We start from the raw sequence: 27,433 nt of genomic DNA on the forward strand, positions 1-27,433 counted from the left end.
GGCTCCGGACGCGCAGGCTCAGCGGCCATGGCTCACGGGCCCAGCCGCTCCGCGGCCTGTGGGATCCTCCCGGACCGGGGCACGAACCCGTGTGCCCTGCATCGGCAGGCGGACCCTCAACCACTGCGCCACCAGGGAAGCCCCAAAGTGTTTCTTAAAGCTTTGCTGTTGATGATTTTAAGTGGAGAGATTGGTAAATTGTTATTTCGCAGTTCAGTATACCGCTTGCCTACAAGAGTATTTTTCTATGTGAGATGGTCGTGTACACTTGTTTCAGAACGCCTGGGGCAGTGGAGGTGGTGACGTGGTCACCTCCTTTTATTATGGCCCAAGGAATTAAGGTTCCAGGAAATTGACCAATTTGGCCAACTAAACATTTAATTCAACACAGGGCTACCCAGAAGCCTCTGTCTTGATTTGCCTTGGAAGCCAGAGGGGCTAGGAGAAGGAGAACGAGAGACTATATTAATCCCAAGAATTGAACAGAGCAAAAATCCCTATTGCTCTTGTACCTAAAACATCTCTACCCCAAGGCTCGTCCCTTACACTCTCTTTAGGCGGTTCATCTGTGCACATTCTGTGTCCCCAATTAGCCAGTGCTGGGCATGGAAAACTTCTGCTCCTCCTGTTTCTTGGGTTCTAGCCCCAAAGCCATCAAAATCTTTCCTTGTCCTCCCAGGTGTCTCCAGTGCTGTGCCCCGGCTGTGTGCTCTTGCTCTTAGAAGCCCAGAGAATTTTGCTTTCCCCTCTTCTATGACCCTTAACCTATTCTAACACATTATTAAGGGCCTCTTGTCTGTCAGTTGGGGCCACTTCCTGAAGGAGGGGCTTTTGTCCGGCCTGTCTCTCAGCTTTAGCCCGGAGCATCACAGTTGCAGGGTGCTCGTGACTCTTTTGCTGAACAGAGGTGCTCGGTCTCCTTGGGAAGAGAGGATCTGTGGGTGGACCAATGGGGAGCTCTCCCTTCCAGGGGCCTGCCAGCTAGTAACATACCGGAATGTCCAAGAGTGACTTCATAAAGCAACGATGCCCTCTGTGGACACTCCTCTGAGGCCTCTTGGAATCTAGATGCTGAGGAGATTCCTAAGCAGAGATTTTCTGTTGGATGGTAAAAGCAAGGAATAAAAATTGAAAATTTGGAAAATGTCTCAACACTTTTATCACCAGAACCACACAAGAGTCATTTCTGACTCACTGTTAGAGAATGTCTCGCTGCTGTTCTATGAGAAGTTATGGAAATTTCAGTAAATACTCTTTATTTCTCTTGCTTGTTAAGAAGTGTGCAAATGGCAGTGTTGGGTCTCGTAGCCTCTTCCCACAGGCACTCATCCACTTCCGAGACTGAGGGGCTCGTCCTGGATAATCTGATTTCTCCAACTGGTGAGGCTGGTGAAGTCTCAGCCAAACAGTTGTTTCCTCAGCTTTCATATCACAATTGGCTGGTTAATCAAACATTCAGTCACACTCTTATTTGACCTGTAGACTGAATGACTAGTTTGACTCCATTTTGTCCTTTTTTATTCGCTGCTATGTTAGATAATTTGAAGGCTTTTCTTTGGGTAATAGACCTGATTTCAAATCAGATAATGAAAATTATATATATATATATATATTTGTTTTTAATAGGTTATAAAAGTATATAAATCTATATTTTTTTACTGTATGAGACTGGGTTCATTTGTACCATATAATGGGGAAGAAGTAATACATACTCTCTGAGAAAAATTGGAAAGCACAGATAAATATAAATAAACAGGAAAAAGAATTACCTATAACCTCACTATCCGTAGGCAGACACTATCAACATTTTGGCATACTTCATGCCGAATTTTTTTCTACCTATTTTGCACAGTTGAGATAATTTTGAGTAGAGAATTTTTATCTTGCTTTGTTTCTGTTTTGCTATCCAGTGGCTCATAAACATTTTTCTAAATCAGGAAAAATGCATAGACATGTTGTAGTGTCTGTATAATATTCCATGGAATGGATATGCCATGATTTACTTAACCTGTCTTTTTTTGGTTAGACTTTTAAATTGTTTCCAAATTCTCACAGCAAATATTGCTGGGATTAACATGTTTGGCTAAAGTCACTGTTTGCATTTCAGATTGTATTCTCTTGGGGTAGATTCCTTGGGTCTGAGGATACAAACAGAACTAAGGCTTTTCAGAAAAGTTGGTCAATTTACATTCCCCTGGCAGTTTATGAGACTGCTCCGTCGCACTACACTCTTGCCAGCACTAAATGTTATCACATTTAAGCCTTTGCTAATTTTATAAGGAAAATTACTGGTTTTACTTAATTTGTACCTCCCCCATTAGTAGTGCTACTGAGCATTTTGGAGGGAACTTCATGCCATTGTATTTCTTTAATGAGTTGACTGTGTGTTTGCCCATTTTTTCTTAGGGTGGTCAGTTTTTTATAATTGATTTTTAAGCACTTGTATGACTGATTATTTGATTAGCAGTTTTCCCTACTAGACTGACAATATTTAGTTTTGCTTACCTGTATCCCAAGTGCCTACTGTATTGCCTGGCATGTAGTAGTCATTCAATAAAAACTTGTTGAATGAATAAATGAGTGAGTTGAACAGTAGTCACTTAATAAAAATTTGTTGAACGAGTAAATGAAGATGGTGCTTTGTTTTGCTTGAGGCGGAGTGGTAACCATTCTTTTTCACGTGTCTAGAGAGGAGGAACTGTGTAACTGAGTGGGGACAGACCCACCCAGTAATCGTCATACATATTTCAGTGGTCATTTAGTCAGCACTGCATTGCAGTTTTAAAGTATACGTAGATTTATATTCACAGAAGGGGGAAAGCAGACCCTAGTCCCTAAAAAAAGTGTGCATTGTGCATTACCTTACAACAGAGCTATAAGATAATCATACCTCTTATTCAAATTTTTGACAGGAGGAAAGATACCCAGTGTCAGGCATTTGTGAAGAGAGTTATAATGAGTCGTCTCTTTAAGATAATTATGATTAGCACCATCTCAACGAATGCCTTTTTTATGGTCTTGTGGACTGATTATAAAACAAGATACAACTTGTTCAGACTTTTTGAGGTAAGCAGACAAAGTGGGTCCATTTTCTTCTGTTTTACCTGTTTTATTTCTGAAAATGTTATAAGATTTTTAAGGCGTTTTGTTCAAGAAGTTTTTCTGTAGAAAGATTCTAAGGACTATTAAAATATACTCTAATATCTGGGAAGATGGTGGCAGCAGTAGTAGCAGTGACATGGTTTTTTAATCTCCCCGAATCCCCTCTTAAAAAAAACAGAGCAGGGCTTCCCTGGTGGCGCAGTGGTTGAGAGTCTGCCTGCCGATGCAGGGGACACGGGTTCATGCCCCGGTCTGGGAGGATCCCGCATGCCGCGGAGCGGCTGGGTCGGGGAGCCATGGCCGCTGAGCCTGCGCGTCCGGAGCCTGTGCTCCGCAACGGGAGAGGCCTGTGAGAGGCCCGCGTAATGCAAAACAAACGAAAACAAAAAACAAACAAACAAAAAAACAGAGCAACTAGGTAGCAAAACCAAAAGCCCATGGACAGGATTTATATCAAAACTAGTTAACAAGAGATCCTTACCAAGAGCCACACTGCATAGTATTAGCATCTGTAGGAGAGGAAGCAGAGGGAAGTCAGTAAGTATTCATTGGAAAGTATGATGGGCTGATGTGAGAACAGCAGTTGATATTAGGAAGGGTGTTACCTAATCAAATACTGGGATAGCACAAGAGGTTCCCGAAATTTATGAAGGGGCTAGAACAGTCCAGACCCTATAAACTTTTAAAACTGACTCTTCACAGCTCCTTTCAAGGACAGTGCTCCACACTTAGGAGAAGTATTGGGAATGGAATGAAAATTGAACAGGTTAGAGACCCAAAGATGAAGGAAGAGAGGTTCAGATAAAATTGGAAGAGGGGAACAGCACCAGGAAACCTTAAAATTATTATAAGAAAAAGGAGAGTAAAGTGGAAAATAATATCATTGTAGATAATGAAAGCCCACCACAAAGACAAGTTCAGAAAACAGATAAAAACTGTACCGTATTATTTCAGAACAAGGTAAATGTTTAAGAAAATGATGTTAGATGGGAAAGAAAAGAGTGAGGTGACAAAACCCAGGAAAGAATTAGAAACAAAAGAAACTCATTTCAAAAATGAAGACTGAATTAGACTAAGAACAATTAGATACAGCAGATAATAGCTTAAGAGAAATATAAGATTAAGTGGGGGAAATTCTTAAAAATCAGTAAGAAATGAAGAGATAAGGATTCAAGAGAAAATGATAAAAATTGAAGATTGGGGAAAAATGATCCAACTTAAGGATAATAGGAGTCCCTGAATTTGAAACAGAAACAGAAACAAAGTAAAGGAACAGAATAAACATTAAAATCTAGGGACTTTCCTGGTGGTCCATTGGTAAAGAATCCACCTTCCAATGCAGGGGATGTGGGTTTGATCCCTGGTCAGGGAACTAAGATCCCACATGCCACAGCGCAACTAAGCCTGCGCACCACAACTACTGAGCTCGTGCACCTCAACGGGAGAGCCTGCATGCCGCAAACTACAGAACCCATGCGCCCTGGAGCCCGCATGCCACAACTAGAGAGAAGCCCGCATGTTGCAACTAAGACCAACATAGCGAAAAAAAAAAAAAAAAAATTTAAAATCTAAGAAAAGTTACCTGAAATAAAAGAATTGAAACTATATTTTGAAAGTTGCATATTGAGAATATGGACTTATACAACAAACACCAGAACATATTCTAATAAAATAATTGGACTTTAAAGGAAAGAGGTGTGGAGGAAATTGTAAGCATCTAGGCAAAGTGGCTTATAAGGAAAAGAAAATTAATTATTATCAGACTTTGCTATAGTAATGCTTTATGCTAAAAGAAAATGGAGTAAAACATTTAAGATACTTCAGGAAAGAAAATGTGAACCAAGAATTCTAGACCCAGCAAAACTGACTTTCAAGTATAAAGGACATAGACAAACTGTCATCAACATTAAAAAGCTTCGCTAATATTGTTCCCATGAGCCCTTCCTTACGAATCTAGTAAAGAATAAGTTTCAGCCAACCAAAATGACTAAAGAAGTATCAACATTAGGACTGGCAATGGACATTAAAAATATGATTATTTATAGAACTAATCATAATTATGGGTGAACGAGGAGATAATGTAGCACCTAATGAATATATCCTCTGACAGTGAAGATATAGTATTGAAGAAAAATGGTTAAGAATGGGGAGAGTCAATGCAAAAAAAATTTTTAACCATTTTTGGAAATCAGCTTTGTGGTGATGCTATTAGTAGTGTTATTCTGAGACTGTTGTGTGTGTAACACAAGGATAAAGCAGATGGGTAATTATGGGACAGTTTAATTCTGTTATCCTCTGTGTTCTTGAGAACCAGGTTACTCATGGAAGAAAGGAGATATGGATGTAATATAGACAAAGTTAAGTGAAAGCCCTGTAGTTCTGCATTTAAATTGGAAGTATCAATATAAACTACTAAAGTATTTTACCTTTATCCATTGAAAAACCTAGAACAATGACCAACTTAACAGTTATGCATCCTTAGTGCCCATAATGTGATTGTTTTTAAAATTAATTAATTAATTAATTAATTTTTGACTGCGTTGGGTCTTCATTGCTGCGTGCAGGCTTTCTGTAGTTGTGTCGAGCGGGGGCTACGCTTCTTTGAGGTACGCGGGCTTCTCATTGAGGTTGTTTCTCTTACTGCAGGGCAGGGGCTCTAGGTACGTGGGCTTCAGTAGTTGTGGAGCATGGGCTCGGTAGTGGCGCACGGGCTTAGTTGCTCCATGGCATGTGGGATCTTTCCGGACCAGGGATTGAACCTGTGTCCCCTGCATTGGCAGGTGGATTCTTAACCACTGCACCACCACGGAAGTCCCATAATATGATGTTGAAATACCATTTCTCACTAAAAGAAACTAGGGATTCTTAGAGAAATGGCTGATTGCAGGTCTAGGGTAGAAAATATACCAGATGAGCTAGGAATATCTTGTACACATAGCAAGGAAGCTATCAAAGATTACTGGGGTCATGTCAAAAGGGCTCAGGGGACAACTTGAAGAGGCTCCTACTGGCCAAAGATGGGACACTTTGAGCTCAATAAGGATAATAATTACAGTGGATTTTGAAATTCATCCAATAATCCGTAAGATTATAATTATACTAAAAAAGCTAACAGGTCACTTTTGGATGGTGACAAGAACCTAATACTTTATCTCAAAAAATGTTAAATTAAGGGAAAAAATCAAGTATTACTGACCTTTCTTATATGAACTGTATTACTGAGCAACCACATAGTAGGTAAGGGGAAACATGTCTTTACAGAAATATCCTAGTTAATAAAAAGAAATGATAGAATATCACAATTTTTCAACCCCCAGTGAATTGTAGGACTTAGGCATTTTGACCATTAGTGACTGCTTCCCTCATAAAAAGAGACAACCAGACATTATATGCCTCCTATGAAAGAACAGAACCTATAATCTTTTTTTTTTGAAATTTATTTTATTTTTGGCTGTGTTGGGTCATCATTGGTGCACACAGGCTTTCTCTAGTTGTGGTGAGCAGGGGCTACTCTTCGTTGTGGTGCATGGGCTTCTCATTGCGGTGGCTTCTCTTGTTGCGGAGCACAGGCTCTAGGCATGCAGGCTTCAATTGTTGCAGCACGTGGGCTCAGTAGAGTGGCCCGCGGGCTCTAGAGCGCAGGCTCAGTAGTTGTGGCGCATGGGCTTAGTTACTCTGCAGCATGTGGGATCTTCCCAGACCAGGGCTCAAACCCATGTCCCCTGCATTGGCAGGCGGATTCTTAACCACTCTGCCACCAGGGAAGTCCCAGAACCTATAATCTTGCCAAAAAGATCAAACCTGAATCTGATCAAGGCTTTTCATCCAGCTACCTATTTTCAGGAAATAGAGGACAGAGGAACATGAGTGTGCAGTCAGCACGATCCAGACTGGGAAATTCTGCAAGTCAAGAAAAGTTTCTATTGATAGCTTTTTTTCTTGTGTAAAGACCATACATTCTTGCTTCTCTGCATGTCTCATGATTTCTTTTTTTGGGTGTTGAAAATTGGACACTTTAAATCATATAAGATTGGAAACTCTGGAAACCAGATAATCCCCCCTCCCTAGGGTTTTATTGTTGTTGCCATTCCTTTTTTTTTTTTTAAAGTGACTTGAACTAATTCGATAAAGTGTATATTCTTTGTCATGTGTGGCCACCAAAGTCTCTGCTCAGTTAGCTTAATGGTCTGCTAATGATTGAACAGAGTATTCCTTAAATGCCTGGAACAAATAAGTCTCCGAGCCTTTGCCAAGGCATGTATTTAATGCCTCAGCAGTTTACAAGTCTGCCTTAGCCTTCATTTGCTGCTTGCAAAGAATCTTAAGATTAGTTAGAGGTGACAGATCAGGGCCTTCTCAGTACTTTCCTGGTACCTTCATCGGGATCCCTAAGAGTCTTAATAACTTCTCAGTTTTATAGTTAGCCAGGGGCTTTCATACATGTTATTTTCAATGATCTCAACAGCCACCCTGATAGGTGTGTATTAATAACACTATTTTACAAATGTTGTAAGGAAGCCCATCTGTTGGACTTAGGATTTCAAAAAAAAAAAAAAAAAAAAAAAACCAGAACAAAACCCCAAATCTAAAGAACTAAAGGAAAGTATGAGAGCAGTGTCTCACCAAATAGAGAATATGAGTAAAGAGAAATTATTAAAAAGAGCCATACAGAAATCCTATAGTTGAAAAGTACAATAATTGAAATGAAGAATTCATGAGAGGACTTCAACAGCAGATTTGAGCTAGTGGAAGAAAGAATTCAAGAACAGAAAGATAGGTCAACTGAGATTTCCAGTGTGAGGAACAGAAAGTAAAATGAATAAATAAAAATGAGCAGAGACCCATGAAACACCATCAAACATACAAACATGCATGCAATAGGTGTCACAGAAGGAGAGGAGAGAAAGGGTAGAAAGAATATGTGAAGAAATAATGGCCAAAAACTCCCCAAGTTTTATGAAAAACATTAACCTGCACATGCAAGAAGATCAACAAACTCCTAGTAGGATAAACTCAGAGATCCACCTAGACACACTATAAACAATTTGTTGAAAGACAAAGACAAAGGGAGAATTTGAGGCCATCAATAGAGAAGTGATTCATTACATAAAAAGGATCCTCAATAAAAGGAATAGCTGATTTCTCATCCGAAACCACAGGGGCCAGAAGGCAAGGGATGTCATATTCAAAGTGCTGAAAGAAAGACTGTCAAACAAGAATTCAATACCTAGAAAAAACTGTCCTTCAAAAAATGGAGAGGAAAAAAAGAAAAATGGAGAGGAGTGATGTCAGTGAGAATGCAGAGTAGGTAGCTCCAAGAGGCCATCTGTCCACAGAAACACCTAAAAGGGGGGCAAAACTGTCAGAACTCTGGAAAATAGCCAAAGGTTTATAGTAACAGAGTGAACACTGAATCAAGAAAGGGGCAACTTAAAAAAGGTAGGAAAACTTTGTAGCATTTTTACTTGTCTTTGGCCCACACCGCTCCTCAGCATGGTGATGGTTATGAAGACGGCAGTCTGTGTTCCCCATGTGGGACCCTAGTCCCTGGGTCCAGAAAGAACAGAGAAGATTTTGTTTTTAAAAAATTGTTTGTCTGTTTTGACCTATCTGAGGGCTGCCTGAAGGACTGATCCAAAGCTATTCTCTTTGTTTTGGATAATCTGGAACTTTCTCAGGACAGGAAGGTGGCTATGCAGAGGACATTTCTCAAAACCACTGAAAGACACATGAATGACCCACTGCCACCTGGAGCAAAAAAATAACACTCGAGGCAAGCAATAGATATGCTGAAAGCCTGAGAGGAAAATCCAGGGAGAGAGATTCTTTGGAAAAAGAGGACATTGAAAAACTCCCATGTATGCCATACATTCACAGGACAAGACACATGCTTAGGAAATAACTGAGAACATCCCAAGCTTTCACTGTGACTGATCTTTAGGCTCAGCACAAGCCCAAAGTGAATGCTAACGTACAGTTGTAAGTGGCCTGGCTCAGCATTGAAGGAGTTCCTCAACACAGAGCCCATCTGCAAAGACTAGGAGAGTTTTTCTTCTCCCTCCCTTCCTCTCTCCTTTTCTCTTCCTTCCTTCTTTCCTTCCTTACTTTCTTTCTCTCTTTCTTCTTTCTCCTTCCCTCCCTTCCCTCTTTTTGCCTGAGGCATTTAAGAAAATCTCTGTTTACTAGCTGACCAGAAACTACAGAGGAAGAGATTTCAGAGACCATGCATTACAAAGAACACAGTCTTTACAAAAATAGTTTAGACAAGTCACTAAACAAACAGCTACTACCCACAAAAAGCAAAAAAAACAAACCCTGAGGAGAGGGAAGAATTTGATTTCCAGAGCTACCACATTGTACAATTTAAAATGTCCAGTTTTCAAAAAATATTATGAAGCATGCAAAGCAACAAGAAAGGGTGGCTTTTACACAGGAGAAATGAACAGAAACTGTCCCTGAGGAACCACAGACATTGGAATTACTAGACAGAGACTTAAAGTCAACTATGTAAAATATGCTCAGAGACCTAAAGGAAACCACAGGCAAAGAGCTAAAGGTAACCAGGAGAACAGTGTTTCAGGAAATAGAATATGTCAGTAAATAGAAATTATAAAAAGGAATGAAACAAATTCTGGAGCTGAAAATATAATAATTAAAAAATTCACTAGAGGGTTCAAGAGCAGATTTGAGCAGCCAGAAGAAATAATCAGTGAAATAATCAGTGAACTTGAAGACAAATCACTTGGACTTATTCAGCCTGACGAGCAGAAAGAAAAAAGAATGATGAAAATGAACAGACTCTAAGAAACTTGAGGGGCGCCATCAAGCATATCAACATACACACGCATTCCAGAAGGAGAGGAGAGAGAGAAAGAGGAATAACGAATATTTGATGAAATAATGGCCCCAAACCTTGCAAATTTGATAAAGAATATATACATCCAAGAAGCTCAGTGAATTCCAAGAAGGAGAAACAAAGAGATCCACACTGAGACACATTATAATCAAGCTGTCAAAAGTCAAAGACAGAATCCTGAAAGCAGCAAGAGAGAAGCAACTTGTTACATACAAGGAATCCTCCATAAGATTAACAGCTGATTTCTCCTCAGAAACTATGAGGACAGTGGCAGTGAAATGACATATTTAAAGTACTGAAAGAAAAATATTGTCAACCAAGAATTCTATAGCCAGCAAAACTATCCTTCAAAAAATGATGAAGAAATTAAGATATTTCCAGATAAACAAAAGCTGAGGGAGTTTGCTTCTGGTAGACCTGTGCTACAAGAAATGCTAAAGATAGTCCTTTAGATGGAAATGAAACTAGATAGTAGTTTAAGCCCTATGACAAAATAAAGAATACTGATAAATGTAACTACATAGGTGAATATAAAATCCAGTATTGTATTTTGGGTTTGTAACTCCTTTCTTTGTCTGTATGGTTTAAAATATGAATGCATAAAACAATAATTATATAGTTAATGGGCACTCAGTGTATTCAGATGTATTTTGTGACAACAGAAACATGAAGAGGGGGATGGAGCTGTGTAGGAACAGAATTGTTAATATATTATTGAAGCTAAGGTTGTATTAGTTAAAAATGGATTGTTAGGGGCTTCCCTGGTGGCGCAGTGGTTGCGCGTCCGCCTGCCGATGCAGGGGAACCGGGTTCGCGCCCCGGTCCGGGAGGATCCCACATGCCGCGGAGCGGCTGGGCCCGTGAGCCATGGCCGCTGGACCTGTGCGTCCGGAGCCTGTGCTCCGCAACGGGAGAGGCCACAGCAGAGGGAGGCCCGCATACCACACACACACACAAAAAAAAAAAAAAAAAAGAAAATGGATTGTTGTACATTTAAGAGGTTGATTGTAATCTCAAGGATAACCACCAAGAAAATAACTTTAAAAATGCAGAAAAAGAAACGAGAAAAGAATCAAAATGGTACACTACAAAAAAAACCCCAAAACACCAAAGAAAACAGTAATGGAGGAACTGAGGAACTATAAAAATGTGACATATATTAAACAAATAGCAAAATGGCAGAAGTAGTTTCTTCCTTATCAGTAATTACTTTAAATGTAAATGAATTAAACTGTCCAATTAAGACAGAATTGATTCTTAAAAAAATCCAAATATATGCTGTCTACAAGAGATTCACTTGAGATCCAGATACAAGTAGGTTGAAAGTGAAAAATGCAAGAAGGTATTCCATGCAAATAGAAACCAAAAGAGAGCTGGGTTGGGTATACTCACATCAGACAAAATAGACATTAAAGTAAAATGTTAGAAGAGACAAAGAAGGACATTATATATTGACAATAGGGTCAGTTCATCAATAAGATATAATAGTTTTTCTCAAGTACCTATGGAGCATTCTACAGGATAGACCATATGTTAGGCAACAAAAGAAGTCTCAGTAAATTAAAAAATATTGAAATCATACAGAATATTTTTTCTGACAACTATGGAGTAAAACTAAAAATCAGCAACAGCAGGAAAACTGGAAAATTTCCAAATATATGGAAATCAAACAACACATTCTTAAAATAACCAATAGGTCAAAGAAAAAATCACAAAGGAATTTAGAAAATACTTTAAGACAAATGAACATGAAAATACAACATAATGAAACTTATAGGTTGCAACAGAAGCAGTGCTCAGAGTGATATTTATACCTGTAAGTGCCTGCATTAGAAAAGAAGAAAGATCTCAAATTAATAACCTAATTTTACACCTTAAGGAACTAGAAAAAGAGGAGCAAACTATACCCAAAACTAGCAGAAGAAAGGAAATGAAAAAGATTAGAGTGGGAAACAAAATAGAGAAATAATAGAGAAAAGTCAAAATAAAAATTCAGTTCTTTGAAAAGATCAACAAAATTCATAAGCCTTTAGCTAGATTGACTAAGAAAAAGAAGACTTAAATTACTAATAACAGAAATGAAAGTTGGGACATTACAAATGACCTTATAGAAAAGAAAAGTTTTATAGCAGAATACTATGAACACTTTGTACACCAACAAATTAGATAACCTAGATGAAATGGACAAAATCCTGGAAACATACCAACTACCAAACTGACTCAAGATGAAATAGAAAACAGACATACTGAAACAGACCTATAAATAAAGAGATAGAATCACTAATCAAAAAAACCTCCCAATAAAGCAATGCACAGGACCAGACGTCTTCACTAGTTAATTTTACCCTGCATTTAAAAAAGATTGAATGCCAATCCTTCTCAAACTCTTCCAAAAATAGAAAAGGAGGGAATATTTCTGAATTCATTCCTTGAGGCCAACATTACCCTGAGACCAAAGCCAAAGACATCACAAGAAAACTAGAGACCAACATCCCTTATGAATATAGGTGCGATAATACTTGAGATACTTATGTCTGAACCCAGCAGCATGCTTAAAAAGATTATACACCATGGCCAAGTGGGATTTATCCCAAGAATGCAAGGGTGGTTCAACATAGAAAAAAATCAACGAATGTAATACATCAATAGAATGAAGGAAACAATTGATATAATTATCTCAGTAGATGCTGAAAAAGCATTTGGCAAAATCCAACACCCTTTCATGATTAAAAAACCAACCAAACAAACAATTTGAACTAGAAATAGAAGGAAAATTTCTTGACTTGATAATAGGTAATTATGAAGAAATCCACAACTAACATCATACTCAGTGGTGAAAGACTGAAAATCTTTCCCCTAAGATCAGGAATAAGACAGATGCCTGCTTTCACCATTATTCAACATTGTACTGGAAGTTCTAGCCAGAGCATTTAGGCAAGAAAAAGAGCTAAAAGTTATCCAAACTGGAAAGGAAGAACCGAAATTATCTTTATTTGTAAATGACTTGATCTTATATATGGAAAATCCTAAAGAATACACACATATACAAACTCAACTATTAGAGCTATTAAATGAATTCAGCACAGTTGCAGGATACAAGATTAACAACAAAAATTAGTTGTATTTCTATACACTAATATGAACAATCTGAAAAGGAAATTAAGAAAATTCCATTTATAATAGCATTCAAAATAATAAAATACCTAGGAATAAATTTAGCCAAGGAGATGAGAAATGTGTATACTGAAAATTATACAACTTTGCTGAAAGAAATTAAATAAGACCTAAATAAATGGAAAGACATCCTATATTCATGGATTACAAAACTTGTTAATAGGACTATCCAAAGTGATCTACAAATTCAATTCAATCCCTATCAAAATTTCAACAGCCTTTATAAAAAAGAAATTGAAAAGCACATCCTTAAATTCATAAGAATGTGAATAGCCAAGACAACATTGAAAATGAAGAACAAAGTTGGAGGACTTACACTTTCTGACTTCAAAACTTGCTACAAAGATACAATAATGAAAAGAGTGTGGTACTCACATAAGGACAGACATAGACCTATGGAATAGAATTGAGATTCTAGAAATAAATCCAAATATCTATGGCCAATTGACTTTTGACAAGGGTGCCAAGACTTTTCACGGGGAGAAAAATAATCTTTTCATCAAATGGTGGTAGGACAACTTGATATCCACATGCAAAAGAGTAAAGTTAGACCCCTGCCTCACACCATATATAAAAATTAACTTGGGACTTCCCTGGTGGTGCAGTGGTTAAGAATCTGCCTGCCAATGCAGGGGACACAGGTTCAATCCCTGGTCCAGGAAGATCCCACATGCCGTGGAGCAAGTAAGCCCGTGCACCACAACTACAGAACCTGCTCTCTAGAGCCTGCAAGCCACAACTACTGAGCCCACGTGCCACATCTACTGAAGCCTGCACGCCTGGAGCATGTGCTCTGCAACAAGAGAAGCCACTGCAATGAAAAGCCCTCACACTGCAACGAAGAGTAGCCCCCACTTGCCACAACTAGAGAAAGCCCACGTGCAGCAACGAAGACCCAACACAGCCACACCCACACAAAAATTAACTGAAAATGGATCAAAATCCAAAATATATAAGCTAGAAGAAACTCTTAGAAGAGAGCATAGGGGTAAATCTTTTTTTTTTTTTTTTGCGGTACACGGGCCTCTCACTGTTGTGGCCTCTCCCGTTGAGGAGCACAGGCTCTGGATGCGCAGGCTCAGCGGCCATGGCTCACGGGCCCAGCTGCTCCGTCCCATGTGTGATCTTCCCAGACCAGGGCACGAACCCGTGTCCCCTGCATTGGCAGGCGGACTCTCAACCACTGCGCTACCAGGGAAGCCCAGGGCTAAATCTTTATGACCTTGGATTTGGCAATGGATTCTTAGATATGACATCAAAAGCACAGGAAACAAAAGAAAAAATAGATAAATTGGACTTCATCAAAATTAAAAACATTTGTGAATCTAAGGATACAATCAAGAGAGTGAACATATGACCCACAGAATAGGAGAAAATATTTGCAAATTATATATCTGGTTAGGGATTAATATCTAGAACATATAAAGAATTTCCACAACTCAACAACAACAAAAACCCAATTCAAAAACAGGCAAAGGACTTGAATAGGCATTTCTCCAAAGCAGATATAGAAATGACCAGTAAGCACATGAAAAGATGTTCAACAACACTAGTCATTAGAATGCAAAATGCAAATCAAAACCACAATGAGATACAACTTCACACCCATTAGGACAGCTAGTATAAAACAAACAAAACCCCTCCCCCCATAAAATGGAAAATAACAGGTGTTGATGAGGATGTGGAGAAATTAGAACCCTTGTGCACTGCTGATTGGAATGTGAAATCATGCAGCCACTATAGAAAACATTTTGGTATTTCCTCAAAAAGTTAATCATAGAATTACCATATGATCCAGCAATTCCACTTCCAGGTGTATACCCCCAAAAATTGAAAACAGGGACTCATACAGATAGTTGCACACCAATGTTCATAGCAGCATTATTATCAATAGCCAAAAGGTGGGAGCAACCCACGTATCCATCAACCAGTGAATGGATAAAGAAGATTTGGTATATTCATAAAATAGAATATTATTCAGCCCTAAAAAGGAATGAAATTGTGATACATGCTACAATGGGGGTGAACCTTGAAAGCATCATGCTGAGTGATATATAAACCAGGCACACAAAGGGCAAAAATTATATGGTTGCACTTACATGAAGTACCTAGAATAGGCAAATTCATACAGAAAGTAGAATAGAGTTTACTATCAGATGGCTAGAGAGGAGAATGGGAATTATTGTTTATTAGATACAGAGTTTTTGTTTAGGATAGTGAAGTAGTTCTTGGAGTGGATAGTGGGGATAATTGTGTAATAACGTGAATGTACTTAATACTACTGAATTAATTGTATACCTAAAAATGCTTTAAAATGATCAATTTCATGGTATGTATATTTTACCACAATCAAAACCTAAAGATAATAAATACTCAAAATGAACCCCCTCCCTACTGAATTCTACTCTTTAAGATGATGAATTTTATGGTACATGAATTATATCTCAATTTTAAAAATTATTGAGCTGACCTGTTGGAAAAGAGCAACAGAATAAAATCCAAAGGGAGAAAAAGGAAGGAAAAGTAAAGAAAAAAAAAAAAAAGAAAGTAGAGAAAAGGAAATAGGTAAGAGCAAAAATTAATGAAATGGAAAACAAAGATTCAACACAAAAGGAGCAACAAAGCCAAAAGTTAGATCTTAGAAAATAATTGTAAAATAACTTTCTTGATGAGACAATCATGATAAGTTGTCAGTCAAGCCCTGAATCATGTTAGGGATTAAAAAGAGAAATTGCATTTACCACCATTTACAATAGATGTCAGAAATCTAATTATTTTATGGCAATAAATTTGAAAACCTAGCTGAAATAAGATAATTTTCCAGAAAAAAATTACAAAACTCTCAATAAAAAAGGAAATACTTGAAAAAATATGTGTTCATATATGTCCTTTAGTGTTTATAAAGCATTGGATTAGTAGTGAAAATTTTCCATCTCCTAAAACAAAAAAAAAGTAACTTGAACCAGATGGTTTTACGTTCACGGAAGATATAATTCCAAACATATAAAACGCTTTTAGTGATTAGATAAATGAACATATCTGCCCCGCCCACAGACAGTTCATTTCGTTAAGCCAGTACTGTTGGCCCTGTGTATCGTGGTTTCCAAATCCGTGGATTCAACCAACCAGGGATCAAAAGTATTCTAAGAAAAAAATTTACAGAAAATTTCAAAAAGCAAAATTTGAATTTGCTGCTTGCCTGGCAACTATTTACATAGAATTTACATTGTATTTACCACTATTTAGATAGCATTTATTTTGTATTAGTATTAGATTACTATATGTAATCTAGATCGCTTCTTGGCCTTTTGGCTAAGGTCAAGTATAGTACTATAAGTAATCTAGAGATGATTTAAAGTACATGGGGAGGATGTGCATAGGTTATATACAAATACTATGCCTTTTTTATAAGGGACTTGAGCATCCTTGGATTTTGGTATCCATGGGGGGGCGGTCCTGGAACCAATCCCCTGGGAATACCAAGGGACAACTGTATATCCATCATGCCAAAACAAAACTAGACAATGACCATATGAAAAAGGAAAATTACACCCAGTATCATGAGCTTGGACATAAAAATCCCAAACAGAATATTAGGAAACTGAATTTTAAAAAATATATGAAGAAGGTAATATAGCATTGCCAAGTTGGGGTTTTCCAGGAATGTGAATGTTAGAAAAATCTAGAAATTTTATTAACCAGCTTAAAATATTAAAGGAGTAAAAAATCCCAATAAAGTCACTTTAAGAGATGTAGAAAAAAGTTTATCATGAATATCTTTCATGATAAAAATTTAACAAACTAGGGGTAGAAAGGATTTGTTTTAAGTGATTAAGAGTACCTATGAAAAACCTACATCAAAATTCACACTCAGTGGTGAAACTGTAACAGTATTCCCTTTAAAGGTGTAGGCCAGTTATTATTGACAAGATTTGTATTAGCGTCTTAGCCAATGTATAATACAAGGAAAAGGAATAAAAAACATTAAGGATTAGAAAGAAAGTTTTAAAAGACTGTCATTATTCACAGGTGTTATGATTTCTGTATAGAAATCCCAAAAGAATCTGGAAGAATTATTAATTAATAAAGTTAATACAATTAATAAAGTTAATAAATAATAAAGTCCAGCAAACTTGGTGGATATATGATTAATAAATAAAATATATTTACTATGTCAGCAACAAAAATGATAGTACTTCTAATAAAATACAAAAAGTACTTAGAGGCAAAGCTAATAAAATTTTGTGTGATTTTTAAGGAGGAAAAAAATCTATAAAGGTCATTAGAGAAGACAAAGAAATGGAAGGGTATATCATATCATGCATAGAAAGACTTAGTTTCTTCAAGATTCAATCTTTCCTAATTAAGCTATTATATCAATGAAATTCCAATAAGAAGTCTGGCAGTATTTTTTTATGGGTCGCCAAAAGCTGATGCTAAAATGTAGATAAAAGAATGAAATATCAAAAACCAAGATGGTTTTGAAAGTGAAAAGGGGAGAAGTCTTGACTTACCACGTAATAAGACTTCCTATAATGCTGCAGTAATTAAAGCAGGGTGATGATGCGTGGATAGACAGATAGACCAATGGAACAGGATAGAGTGCTCAGAAACAGACCTGACTTGTATGAAAACCTGGCCCCTGTCAGATGGCACTGCAAATGAGTGGTGGAAGATAAATTCTTCATTAAACAGTACATGTGGAGAGAAAAAACACAACTGGATCTCTACCTTCCAGCATACACAGCTAAAGACCTAACTTGAAAAGTGAAACTTTAAAATTTTTAGAAGAAAATATAGATTTATATGATCTCAGGAGGGAAAGGTATCTTAAGGTACAAAATACATAAGCCATGGAGAAAAAGTTTGGTTAATTTGATTCCATTGAAACTTTAAGTCACTGTAGGAGATGCTATTTGAAACACATATAACAGGTAAAGGATTAGGATTCAAAGTATGTGATATATTGTCTTCCAAATCAATAAGAAAAAGACAAAACAATCTAGCAGAAAATTTGGCAACAGATTAGGAACAGGCAATTTACAATTTAAACATATAAAAAGATGCCCAACTTCATTAATAATTAGAGAAATGACAAAATGAAAAATAAGATACCATTTCATATTCATCAGATTGACAAAAATTAAGAAGTCCAACAGTAGGAAGTATTGGTAAGGATGTTAAAAAAAAATAAAGCATTGTTCAGAAGTAAGTCAGAAAGAGTAAAACAAATATCGTATAATATCGCTTACATGTGGAATCTAGAAAAATGGTACAAATGAACTTATTTGCAAAGCAGAAATAGAGACACAGATGTAGAGAACAAACTTAAGGATACCAAGGTGGGGAGGGAGGGGTGGGATGAACTGGGAGATTGGGATAGACATATATATATACTACTATGTATAAAATAGATAACTAATGAGAATCTACTGTGTAGCACGGGGCACTCTACTCAATGCTCTGTGGTGACCTAAATGGAAGGAAATCTAAAAAAGAGGGGGACATATGTATACGTATAACTGATTCACTTTGCTGTACAGCAGAAACTAACATAACATTGTGAAACAACTATACTCCAATAGAAATTTAAAAAAAAAAAGGAGCAACGTTGATATTAAAGTAAGTTAGTACAATAGCTTCAGAAAACAATTTGGCAATAGCCAGTGAAGGTGAAGATGCTCATATTCTATAGTCAGGTAATTCCACTCCTAGGTATGTAACAGAGAAAAACTACACACGTGTACAGTAAAACATGGGGCTATGAGTTGGTTGGGAGTGTTGTTAGGGCAGGGGGTTATTTCGATGGAGGTGTTATTTGCAGGTTTCAGAGGGAAATGAAAGGAGTTCAACTACAGCTGGCAATCTGCAGGGTTAGTGGGGCAGCTGTGTCTGCTGCCGCAAGGGGAAGGTAACGTGGGCATCATGGCCACGTAGGCACCCAGCGATTAGACCCAGTACTCCTGTGATGATTTTGGAGTGGTTTCTTCTCTCAACAAGGACAATGACTGAGGTGATCAGGTAGAGGATTACCACTATGTGGGTTTGGAAGAAATCACTCCAAGGCCAGTCGATAGCCTATATCTCGGTGTGCAGGTAACACACATAGATGATAAAGAATATAGCTATAGCAGCAAAGATCATCTCAATCAGCAATCAAGGCAGGTCAGAATCACCAGGCACAATAGAATCTTAGCAAACAGGAGAATTCCCTTTTGGGTGCTCCAGAAGTTGGTGCTGGCGGCCCAGCAGCTGGGAGCCCAAGGGGTGCTCAGAATCTGCTGTGGCAGGGGCTGGGGTCCCTAGGGGCATGGAGGATCTGCTCATGGGTTCGAGGATGCTGCACACCCGGCCATCTTGCCCACGATCTGGCTGGGAAGAGGGCCCAGGGTCAAAGGACCTTAAGTCCTCTTTTTATTTTATTTATTTAATTAATTAATTAATTATTTTGCGGTACGCGGGCCTCTCACTGTCGTGGCCTCTCCCGTTGCGGAGCACAGGCTCCGGATTTAATTAATTAATTAATTATTTTGCGGTACGCGGGCCTCTCACTGTCGTGGCCTCTCCCGTTGCGGAGCACAGGCCCCGGACGCGCAGGCTCAGCGGGCATGGCTCACAGGCCCAGCCGCTCCGCGGCATGTGGGATCCTCCCAGACCGGGGCACGAACCCGTGTCCCCTACATCGGCAGGCGGACTCTCAACAACTGCGCCACCAGGGAAGCCCTAAGTCCTCTTTTTAAATGGCCCTGCAACCTGACTCAAACTTTTTGTACTTTTATACTCTTTGCAGTAGTAAAAAATTACAAAGAAGCTAAATATCACTCAATGGATAAAGAAATTATAGTATTTTCATAAGTGTAATTGCTAAATAGTGGTGAAACACTAAACTAGGTTTACATATATCAACATGGATGAATCTTATAATTTTAAATGAAAAAAAATCGCCCAAAGAATACTGTAATGTATATGCAATTTATGTAGTGTATAAAAAATGCAAAACCATACTATGTACTTTTAGGGATACATATGTGGTAAAAGTATAAAATACACGAGCAAGACATACTCCAGATTTAAAATAGGATTACTTTTGTGGGAAGGGAAGAAGATCTGATCAATGTGAGGCTCTGCCTGTAATGGTAATATTTTATTTCTTAAGCTGGGTGGTAGTATATGGTTGTTCATTATATTATTCTTTATACCTTTTTGTGTATATTAAATGTTTCATTGTAGTTAACACACATAAAAGTGTATGTAGATGGTTGCCATGTGGAGACCACAAATATAAGTATACAGGACAAATAACACCACCAGCTGCCCTGATGTTTTCCAAATGGACAGTTGTGGCTTGAGTTACAATTTCCAGTGACAGTATCTGACATATTTAAAAGGTGGTGTATCTCAAAAACTTTTCTATTTCCCTCTAGAAATGAAAATAGAAACTCTCTCTAGCCCCCCTTCACCCCACCCCAAACTCATCTCAGTTAAAGGTATCGGCGTTTACCCAGTTGCTCTGTGTGAAGCACTAGAGTCTTCCTTGCCTTCTCTCTACCCTGTGCATCCCTGAGTCCATCAGCAAGTCCTGTCATCACTGCCCAGAAAATACTTCCGGAATCTGTCCTCTTCTCTTCAGCTCCACACTGTCCCCCACTCCAATACAATCTAACCTCGTCTCTTGCCTGGATGATGATTCTTCTACTATCTATCACTTCCTCCCTAACTTGCCTCCCAGTTGCTTTTTCCTGCCAGTTCCCCCACGGTCTCTTTTCCACGGAGATCTCTTGAACATATAAATCAGTTCACATCACTCCCTTGCTCAAACTCCTCCAAGGCTGAGGTTAATGTTCACAGGCCTCACCAGGCCTACAAGGCCCTCCCTACATGGCCCGCCCCTCCAACTGCATCTCCTGCTCTGCTCACCCCTTTTTGTTCTGCCACGCTGGCTTTGCTGTTCCTTTCTCCCCTTAGGGCCCTTGTACTCGCCACTGGGGAGTAGTCTCCCAGTTTTTATTAGGGCTCCATCCCTGGCTTTAGCACGGCCTCCACTCAGCCCCTTTTCTAAATAGCTGCCATGCCTGCCCCTCCCCACCCTGGCCAGCCCCTCTCTTCCCTTTGGCTGTTTCACTTTCCTTCCTGTCTGATGTTATGTATGTATTTGTCTAAACATTCATTTCCGTCTCCCCTACTAGACTGTCAGCTTCCTGGGCATGCTGTGGTGATCTATCCTGCAGACCCTCATTCTCGTAGCCATCGGCGTCGGGCAGATGCGACACCCCAAGAGCTTCTTGGAAGCCAAGAAGCTGGTGTAGCCGTCCCAGGCCATCCTTCCTCCCTGGCTGGGGAAGCAAGGGCCTCCTGGACTCATTTCTCTCTGGCAGGAGGCCTGGTCCCCAGCCGTGGGTGTCTGCAGGGGAGAGGGGCCACAGCACAAGCTGAGGGCAGCAGCTTGGCTGGCTAATACTGAACAGGTGGCAGGGTAAATGCCTGCCCCCTCCCCTGGGCCCTTTGCAGTAATCTGGTGAAGCCATTGGGAGCCCTACTGACACCTCAGAATCACAGTGTTACTGATCAGGGATGTGAGCCTGTTGTCTGGGGGGACTGGGGGGAGGGGAGTGGGTGGGCAAGCCTGTCTCCCTTCTGTCTTCCTTTCCTAACTTGGGATTTTGACCAGGTTGGGGCGTGATTCCCTGCCACCCAGGAAACCTCACTATTCCGTCCTTGGGCCTAGACTCAGCCTGCTGATCCGGAGTGTGTGTGTCAGTTGAGGGTGGGGTAGAGGGAGTTGCAGTGTGTGCCCTGAGGTTGACCCCGGGTTCTTCGCATGGTTGTTCTTCTGGGGACTAGAGAAACTGGGGTTAGGCCAAACAGAGGCCTTGGTGCTGGTTGGGGATGGGGCCTGCAGAGTCTTAGTTACTGATTTCATTTTCAATAAGTTTAGGTTTGTTACCTTGGTTTCCCAATAAAAAAAAAAATTAACTTCTAAAAGAAAAAAAAATGAGACTGTCTCATTGTTTCATTTCCCTGTGCCTGAAACAGTGCTTGCTTGGCATGTGGTAGATGCTTAATCAAAGCTTCCTCAATGAATGAATTCATTGATGATAAGGAAAAACTTAGATGACTCAAAAAGTACCTTTCGGTAAAATCAAAGCCCCTGGAGTTGTAGATGCATGAGAAGAATTTGAATAAGATTGTTTCATAGAGTATAAAAGTGGGAAAAAGAGCAGAATGTTCTTCAGAAGCAGATTAATTAACTGATTTTAAGTATGTGTGATAATAGAGTAAATAAAGTAGATGTGTGAGTAGTTCATCTCCTTTCCCAAAAGTCTGGGTATTCAGGTTGGCCAGAAGGCTCTTGGGGTCTTCTCTTTGGAAATCCCGGTTGCCTGACATGCACCTCCCACCAGGCCTCAATAGTCATTCTGTCCATCTGTCAGTCAGTCATTCCCAAGCTATCTGGGTCAAACCCAGCCCTAAGCTCGGGGCCACAGGGTAGGCAAGACACAGAAAGAGAAGGGAATCAGGCACATTGTGTCCACTGTGTGCCAGGGACTCTACCTGCGTTCCTCTGTCTTGTGGCCTGACTTAGGAGCACCTGCTCCCACCCTCGCCCCGCCAACACACACACCTGATTGGGTGGCCCAGGCAGGGGGAAGGTCTGCAGCTTGGTCTGACCCTCCTACCCTTACCACCCCTGTAGGTCTCAGAGCTCATCTTTGTGTCCATCTATAGCTCCGAGTTCTGCATGAAGCTCTACGTGGACCCCATCAACTACTGGAAGGATGGCTACAACCTGCTAGATGTGATCATTATCATCATCATCTTCATCCCCTACAGTCTCCGCAAGATCAAGGGCAAGCACTACCCCTACCTCAACATTGCCGATGGCGTACAGTCCCTGCGCATTCTCAAGCTTATCACCTATAGCCGCGGCATCCGGGTGAGTGACATGGGATGCCGTGGTTCTGGGACTGCAGGTGATAGGGCCCGTCTGCCCATCAGCCCCTGATGAAATGATAATTCTGCTACTCTCATGCAGTGACTGAGTCCTCTTGTGTGGCAGGTTGATGTTTACCTGTGTTATCTTATTTAATCTTAAAATGATTCTAGGAAAGGTATTAGCTCCATTTTACAGATGAAGAAATTGAGACCCAAGATCACTCAGCAGTTAGATGCTGGAGCTGAGCTTCGAAAGGTGTATCTGACTCAAGACCATCTGATCTTTCCCTCTCTCCCATGTTGCAAAGTGACTGATTTTCATATGGTCCAGACCCTTTGGACTACATGCCCAGGAGTCTCCAGCTTTTTGGTGGCTTCAGCCACTCACTGCTTTCCCCGAACGATTGAAAAATCTGCTGCTTCTCTTGATGGGAATGGTCTCATGACTTGTTCAGGCAGCTCTGGAAGTGCTGCTCCTGCTGAGAGGGCAGAGCGTGGCCAGTCTTTACTTGGCTCAGAGGTTTCAGAACAAACCTCAGAGGTGCCCCAAACATGCCCTCAGGTATTCATCCTGGACATGGTATGTTTGCCCTGGCTCTGGTCAGTACCCATGCTTCTCCAGGAAGGGGCTGGTTTGGACATATTCAACAAGTTAAGGTGTGTCAGCCTGTTCTGCTGAGAGGTTGCCCCTAGGCCAGCCTGGTGTCTGTCTGTCTAGGGCTTAGGTCCGACACTCAGGGAGCCCATGGGAGCCCAAGGGAGCCCCAGGCCTGAGTGGAGAATAGGCGCATGTTAAAGAGCTCCCCTTCCTGCAGACCCCATCCATTCAGGTCTTGCTCTCACATGGTCACATACCTGTGTGTGTCCCCTCCCAAACAGCATGGTCCTATCCTCCTGCTCCTCTTCACGGCAAGGCTGCTGGAAGGGGTGTCTGTTCTCCCAGTCCCTCTTCCTTACCTGTCATTTGTGTCCGGGCTTCCTGCCTCCTCTCCCCAGTAACTAGCCCCTCTGAGGTTGCCAGCAACCTCCCGTCACTGCTTTCTTTTGGTTTCCCTCCAGCCTCTTAGGCATAACTTCTCAGGTGCGTGTTTTCTTTGCCTTGCCCATGAATGTGGTTTTCTCAGGACTGTGTCCTGAGTTCTCTTCTCACTCTATATTCTCTTTGGGTGACCTTCTGCACTTTTCAGGGGTCTTCACCTGCCCACGCCACTTTCTTTGAACCTCAGACCTAACTGCTTCCTGGATAGCTCACATACTCCTCAAACTCAACGTGTCTAAACCGGAAGTCTTCACTCTCCTCCTACCCCCACCCTCAAATCCCAAGACCTGGCTCCTCCTCCTGTATTTTGTCTGTTGGTGACGGGTGCCTCCTGTCAAGTCAACTGCCAAGTCATAAATTTGAGTGTCGGCTTTGAGCTCTCTCTCAAAGTCCTATAGCCTGGCCTCCTAGATAGTTCTTGGCTTGTTCACATCTTTTCACTCCAACAGCCATCATTTTTTCTCCATTACCATTCACCTTTCCTTGGGTTCCTGCAATAGCTTCCCACACTACTGAGAGCCCTGGAGCAGAAATGCCTCAGCAGCTGGAGGAATCTCTAAAGTGCACCTCGAATCATGGTACCACTCCTTTTACACTTGAGAGTGACTCCCCTTGTTCGTGGGCTAGAGGCAGACCCTATAATGTGTCCTAGAAGTGGGGAAGGGAGTGTTTGAGGTGCTGGGCTGTGGAGTCCATGTCAGGAAGGGATGAGAGTAAGGCAGGTGGACAGGAAAGAAGACTGGAGCTCTCTGGGAGGTGAGGGCGAGGTGGCGGGCACCTCAGAGTGAGGGAGTAATCAGGCAGTGGGGGCTGTAGCCATTTTTTCGGGTATGGGGCACCAAGGGAGCAGGGGCCTAAAGTGATTCAAGGGTCGCTGGAGATGAGGAAGTCAAGGGACGAAGAGGCCTGGGGGTTGGTGGGTGTCCACAGGGATGCTGAAGGCCCCCAGGATGACAGCAGGGTGGGGTGGAGCCATTCTGAGATGCAAGAGGGCGTGGGAGGATGGAAGGTTGGCCCTGCCCAGAGGCAGGGGCTTTGCCCATGGAGGCTGGGGCTCCGAGGATAAAGTAGGGGATGGCATCCTGAATCAGGTGAGTGGGGGATGAGCAGCCTCCCTCTAGAGAGCTGCTGGGGAGCGATGTCCTCAGGCAAGAGAAGGTTTACAGGGAAGGCCAGGAGAGAGATCACTGTGGAATGAAGGTGCCAGAGACCTGTGGGAGTCATGAGAGGAAGGTGGTGATGGTGGCTGAGGGAAAGGAAGTCCAGGGCTGTGCAGGGAGGAGGAAGCAGAAAGGACTGGTGGCAGGAGGGGCTTCCATCTTGGGGAGTGGGGGGAGAGGCAGTGACCCAGATTGTCCCTTGTGAGGCTGAGGGCACGAGCCACCTGCTGAGTGCATTGTGTGGTGGCAGCCTGGTCAGAGGGGAAGGCCTGGAGGTGCCTGGGTCTTGGCGCCCGGCAGGGACAGCCCAGGGATCCAGTGAAGGGCACACAGCCCTCCCCACTGGCCAAGGCCTATCCCAGAGCTCAGCCTGGCTTGCTTGGTGACCGAAGGCCTCTGCTCGGCCTTTGGTCCATGTGGTCATGCAGACACCCATGGGCATGCAGACACAGCATGTTCATACACATACAGTCCATGTTTGACCTCAAGGTCTTTCTGTCATTAAGCAGAGCCTTGTATCCAAAATTTGTTCCCCGGGGAACCATCAGACCCACTGGTTGTAGCTCTTCTATGGGTTTTGGGATGTCACTGGACCCCAAAAGTGACTCTGGATTACATGCCCTCTGTACACCAGCCTGGCCAGCTGGCCAGGGGAGCTGGAGGTGCCAGCGGTGGGGCCTTGCACCTCTGTGCTGATTTATATTCATTGAGGTCTAGATGAGTCTCTAACAGAGCTGCAGCTCAGTGCCCAGAGCTGGCACGCCGGCACATTCTTGACTCCTGTTCCCTGATGAATTAAGATGACATTCTGCCTTCCACCTCATGGCAATAAACCTGCACCATGAAGAAATAGTTCCTTGCTGTTTTGCACACAGAGAAGCTCTGTTAGCTGGGCAACCAAGGGCCACACTGTCCTTGTTCATCTGCATTTCAGCCTGAAGAACTACCTTCAGACCCTGGGCTGCAGTGAGAGCATCAGCCTCGCCTCCCTCCCTGCCTGCTCCTCTTTGGGGTGCATCACTTGCCACCCATCAGAGTGGCAGGGCCTGAGTACCTGCCCTGACAAGAGGTTCTCTCCATGCCCAGAATGCCCCAAGGCCAGGAGGGCAGCTCTAGCGTGATTCAGAGCCCAGGACAGCTGAACTGGGGGCTAGGAGTTGCTTCCCCAAAGAATTTGGAAATTCATAATCAGGCACCTACTGGGGGCCAGGCTGTAGGCCTAGAAAGTGCAGGACTTCCTCACGGAAGGAGCTACTAGCCTATGGGGATCTGGGTAAACATCCATGGGACTAGATTACTTTTTTTTTTATACATCTTTATTAGAGTGTAACTGCTTTACAATGTTGTATTAGTTTCTGCTGTACAACAAAGCAAATCAGCTATATGAATACATATGTCCCCATATCCCCTCCCTCTTGAGCCTCCCTCCCACCCTCCCTATCCCACCCCTCTAGGTGGTCACAAAGCACCGAGCTTATCTCCCTGAGCTATGCAACATCTTCCCACTAGGCATCCATTTCACATTTGGTAGTGTATATATGTCAATGCTACTCTCTCACTTCATCCCAACTTCCCTTTCCCCCGGCTCTGTCCTCAAGTCCATTCTCTACATCTGCGTCTTTATTCCTGCCTCGCCACTAGGTTCATCAGTACCATTTTTTAGTTCCATATATGTGCGTTAGCATACGGTATTTGTTTTTCTCTTTCTGACTTACTTCACTCTGTATGACAGACTCTAGGTCCATCCACCTCAATACAAATAACTCAATTTCATTCCTTTTTATGGCTGAGTACTATTCCATTATATATATATGTGCCACATCTTCTTTATCCATTCATCTGTCGATGGACATTTAGGTTGCTTCCATGTCCTGGCTATTGTAAATAGTGCTGCAGTGAACACTGTGGTACATGTATCTTTCATTTTTATTTATTTTTTTAACATCTTTATTGGAAGATAATTGCTTTACAGTGGTGTGTTAGTTTCTGCTTTATAACAAAGTGAATCAGCTATATATATACATATGTCCCCATATCTCCTCCCTCTTGTGTCTCCCTCCCACCCTCCCTGTCCCACCCCTCTAGGTGATCACAAAGCACCGAGCTGATCTCCCTGTGCTATGTGGCTGCTTCCCACTAGCTATCTATTTTACATTTGGTAGTGTATAT

General features: G+C 41.3%; 1 protein-coding gene across 9 annotated transcripts in view; it reads left to right on the top strand.

Moving 5' to 3' along the window:
• Positions 1 to 27,433, top strand: part of CATSPER3 (cation channel sperm associated 3) — a 43,926-nt gene that overhangs the window by 4,012 nt on the left and 12,481 nt on the right. For 5 of the 9 annotated variants that reach the window (XM_055086775.1, XM_028493263.2, XM_055086772.1 and 2 more), the window contains 2 exons: positions 2,913 to 3,066; positions 22,827 to 23,066. In XM_055086775.1, coding sequence (XP_054942750.1) covers positions 2,956 to 3,066; positions 22,827 to 23,066 — 351 coding nt within the window. In that variant the 5' untranslated portion in view covers positions 2,913 to 2,955. Of the gene's footprint in view, positions 1 to 1,143; positions 1,245 to 2,912; positions 3,067 to 22,826; positions 23,067 to 27,433 lie in introns of those variants that run through there. The other 4 variants (XM_055086778.1, XM_055086776.1, XM_055086774.1 and 1 more) reach the window with 4 other exon arrangements.

This window comes from Physeter macrocephalus, chromosome 8 (genome assembly GCF_002837175.3).
Source record: "Physeter macrocephalus isolate SW-GA chromosome 8, ASM283717v5, whole genome shotgun sequence".
NCBI lineage: Eukaryota > Metazoa > Chordata > Mammalia > Artiodactyla > Physeteridae > Physeter > Physeter macrocephalus.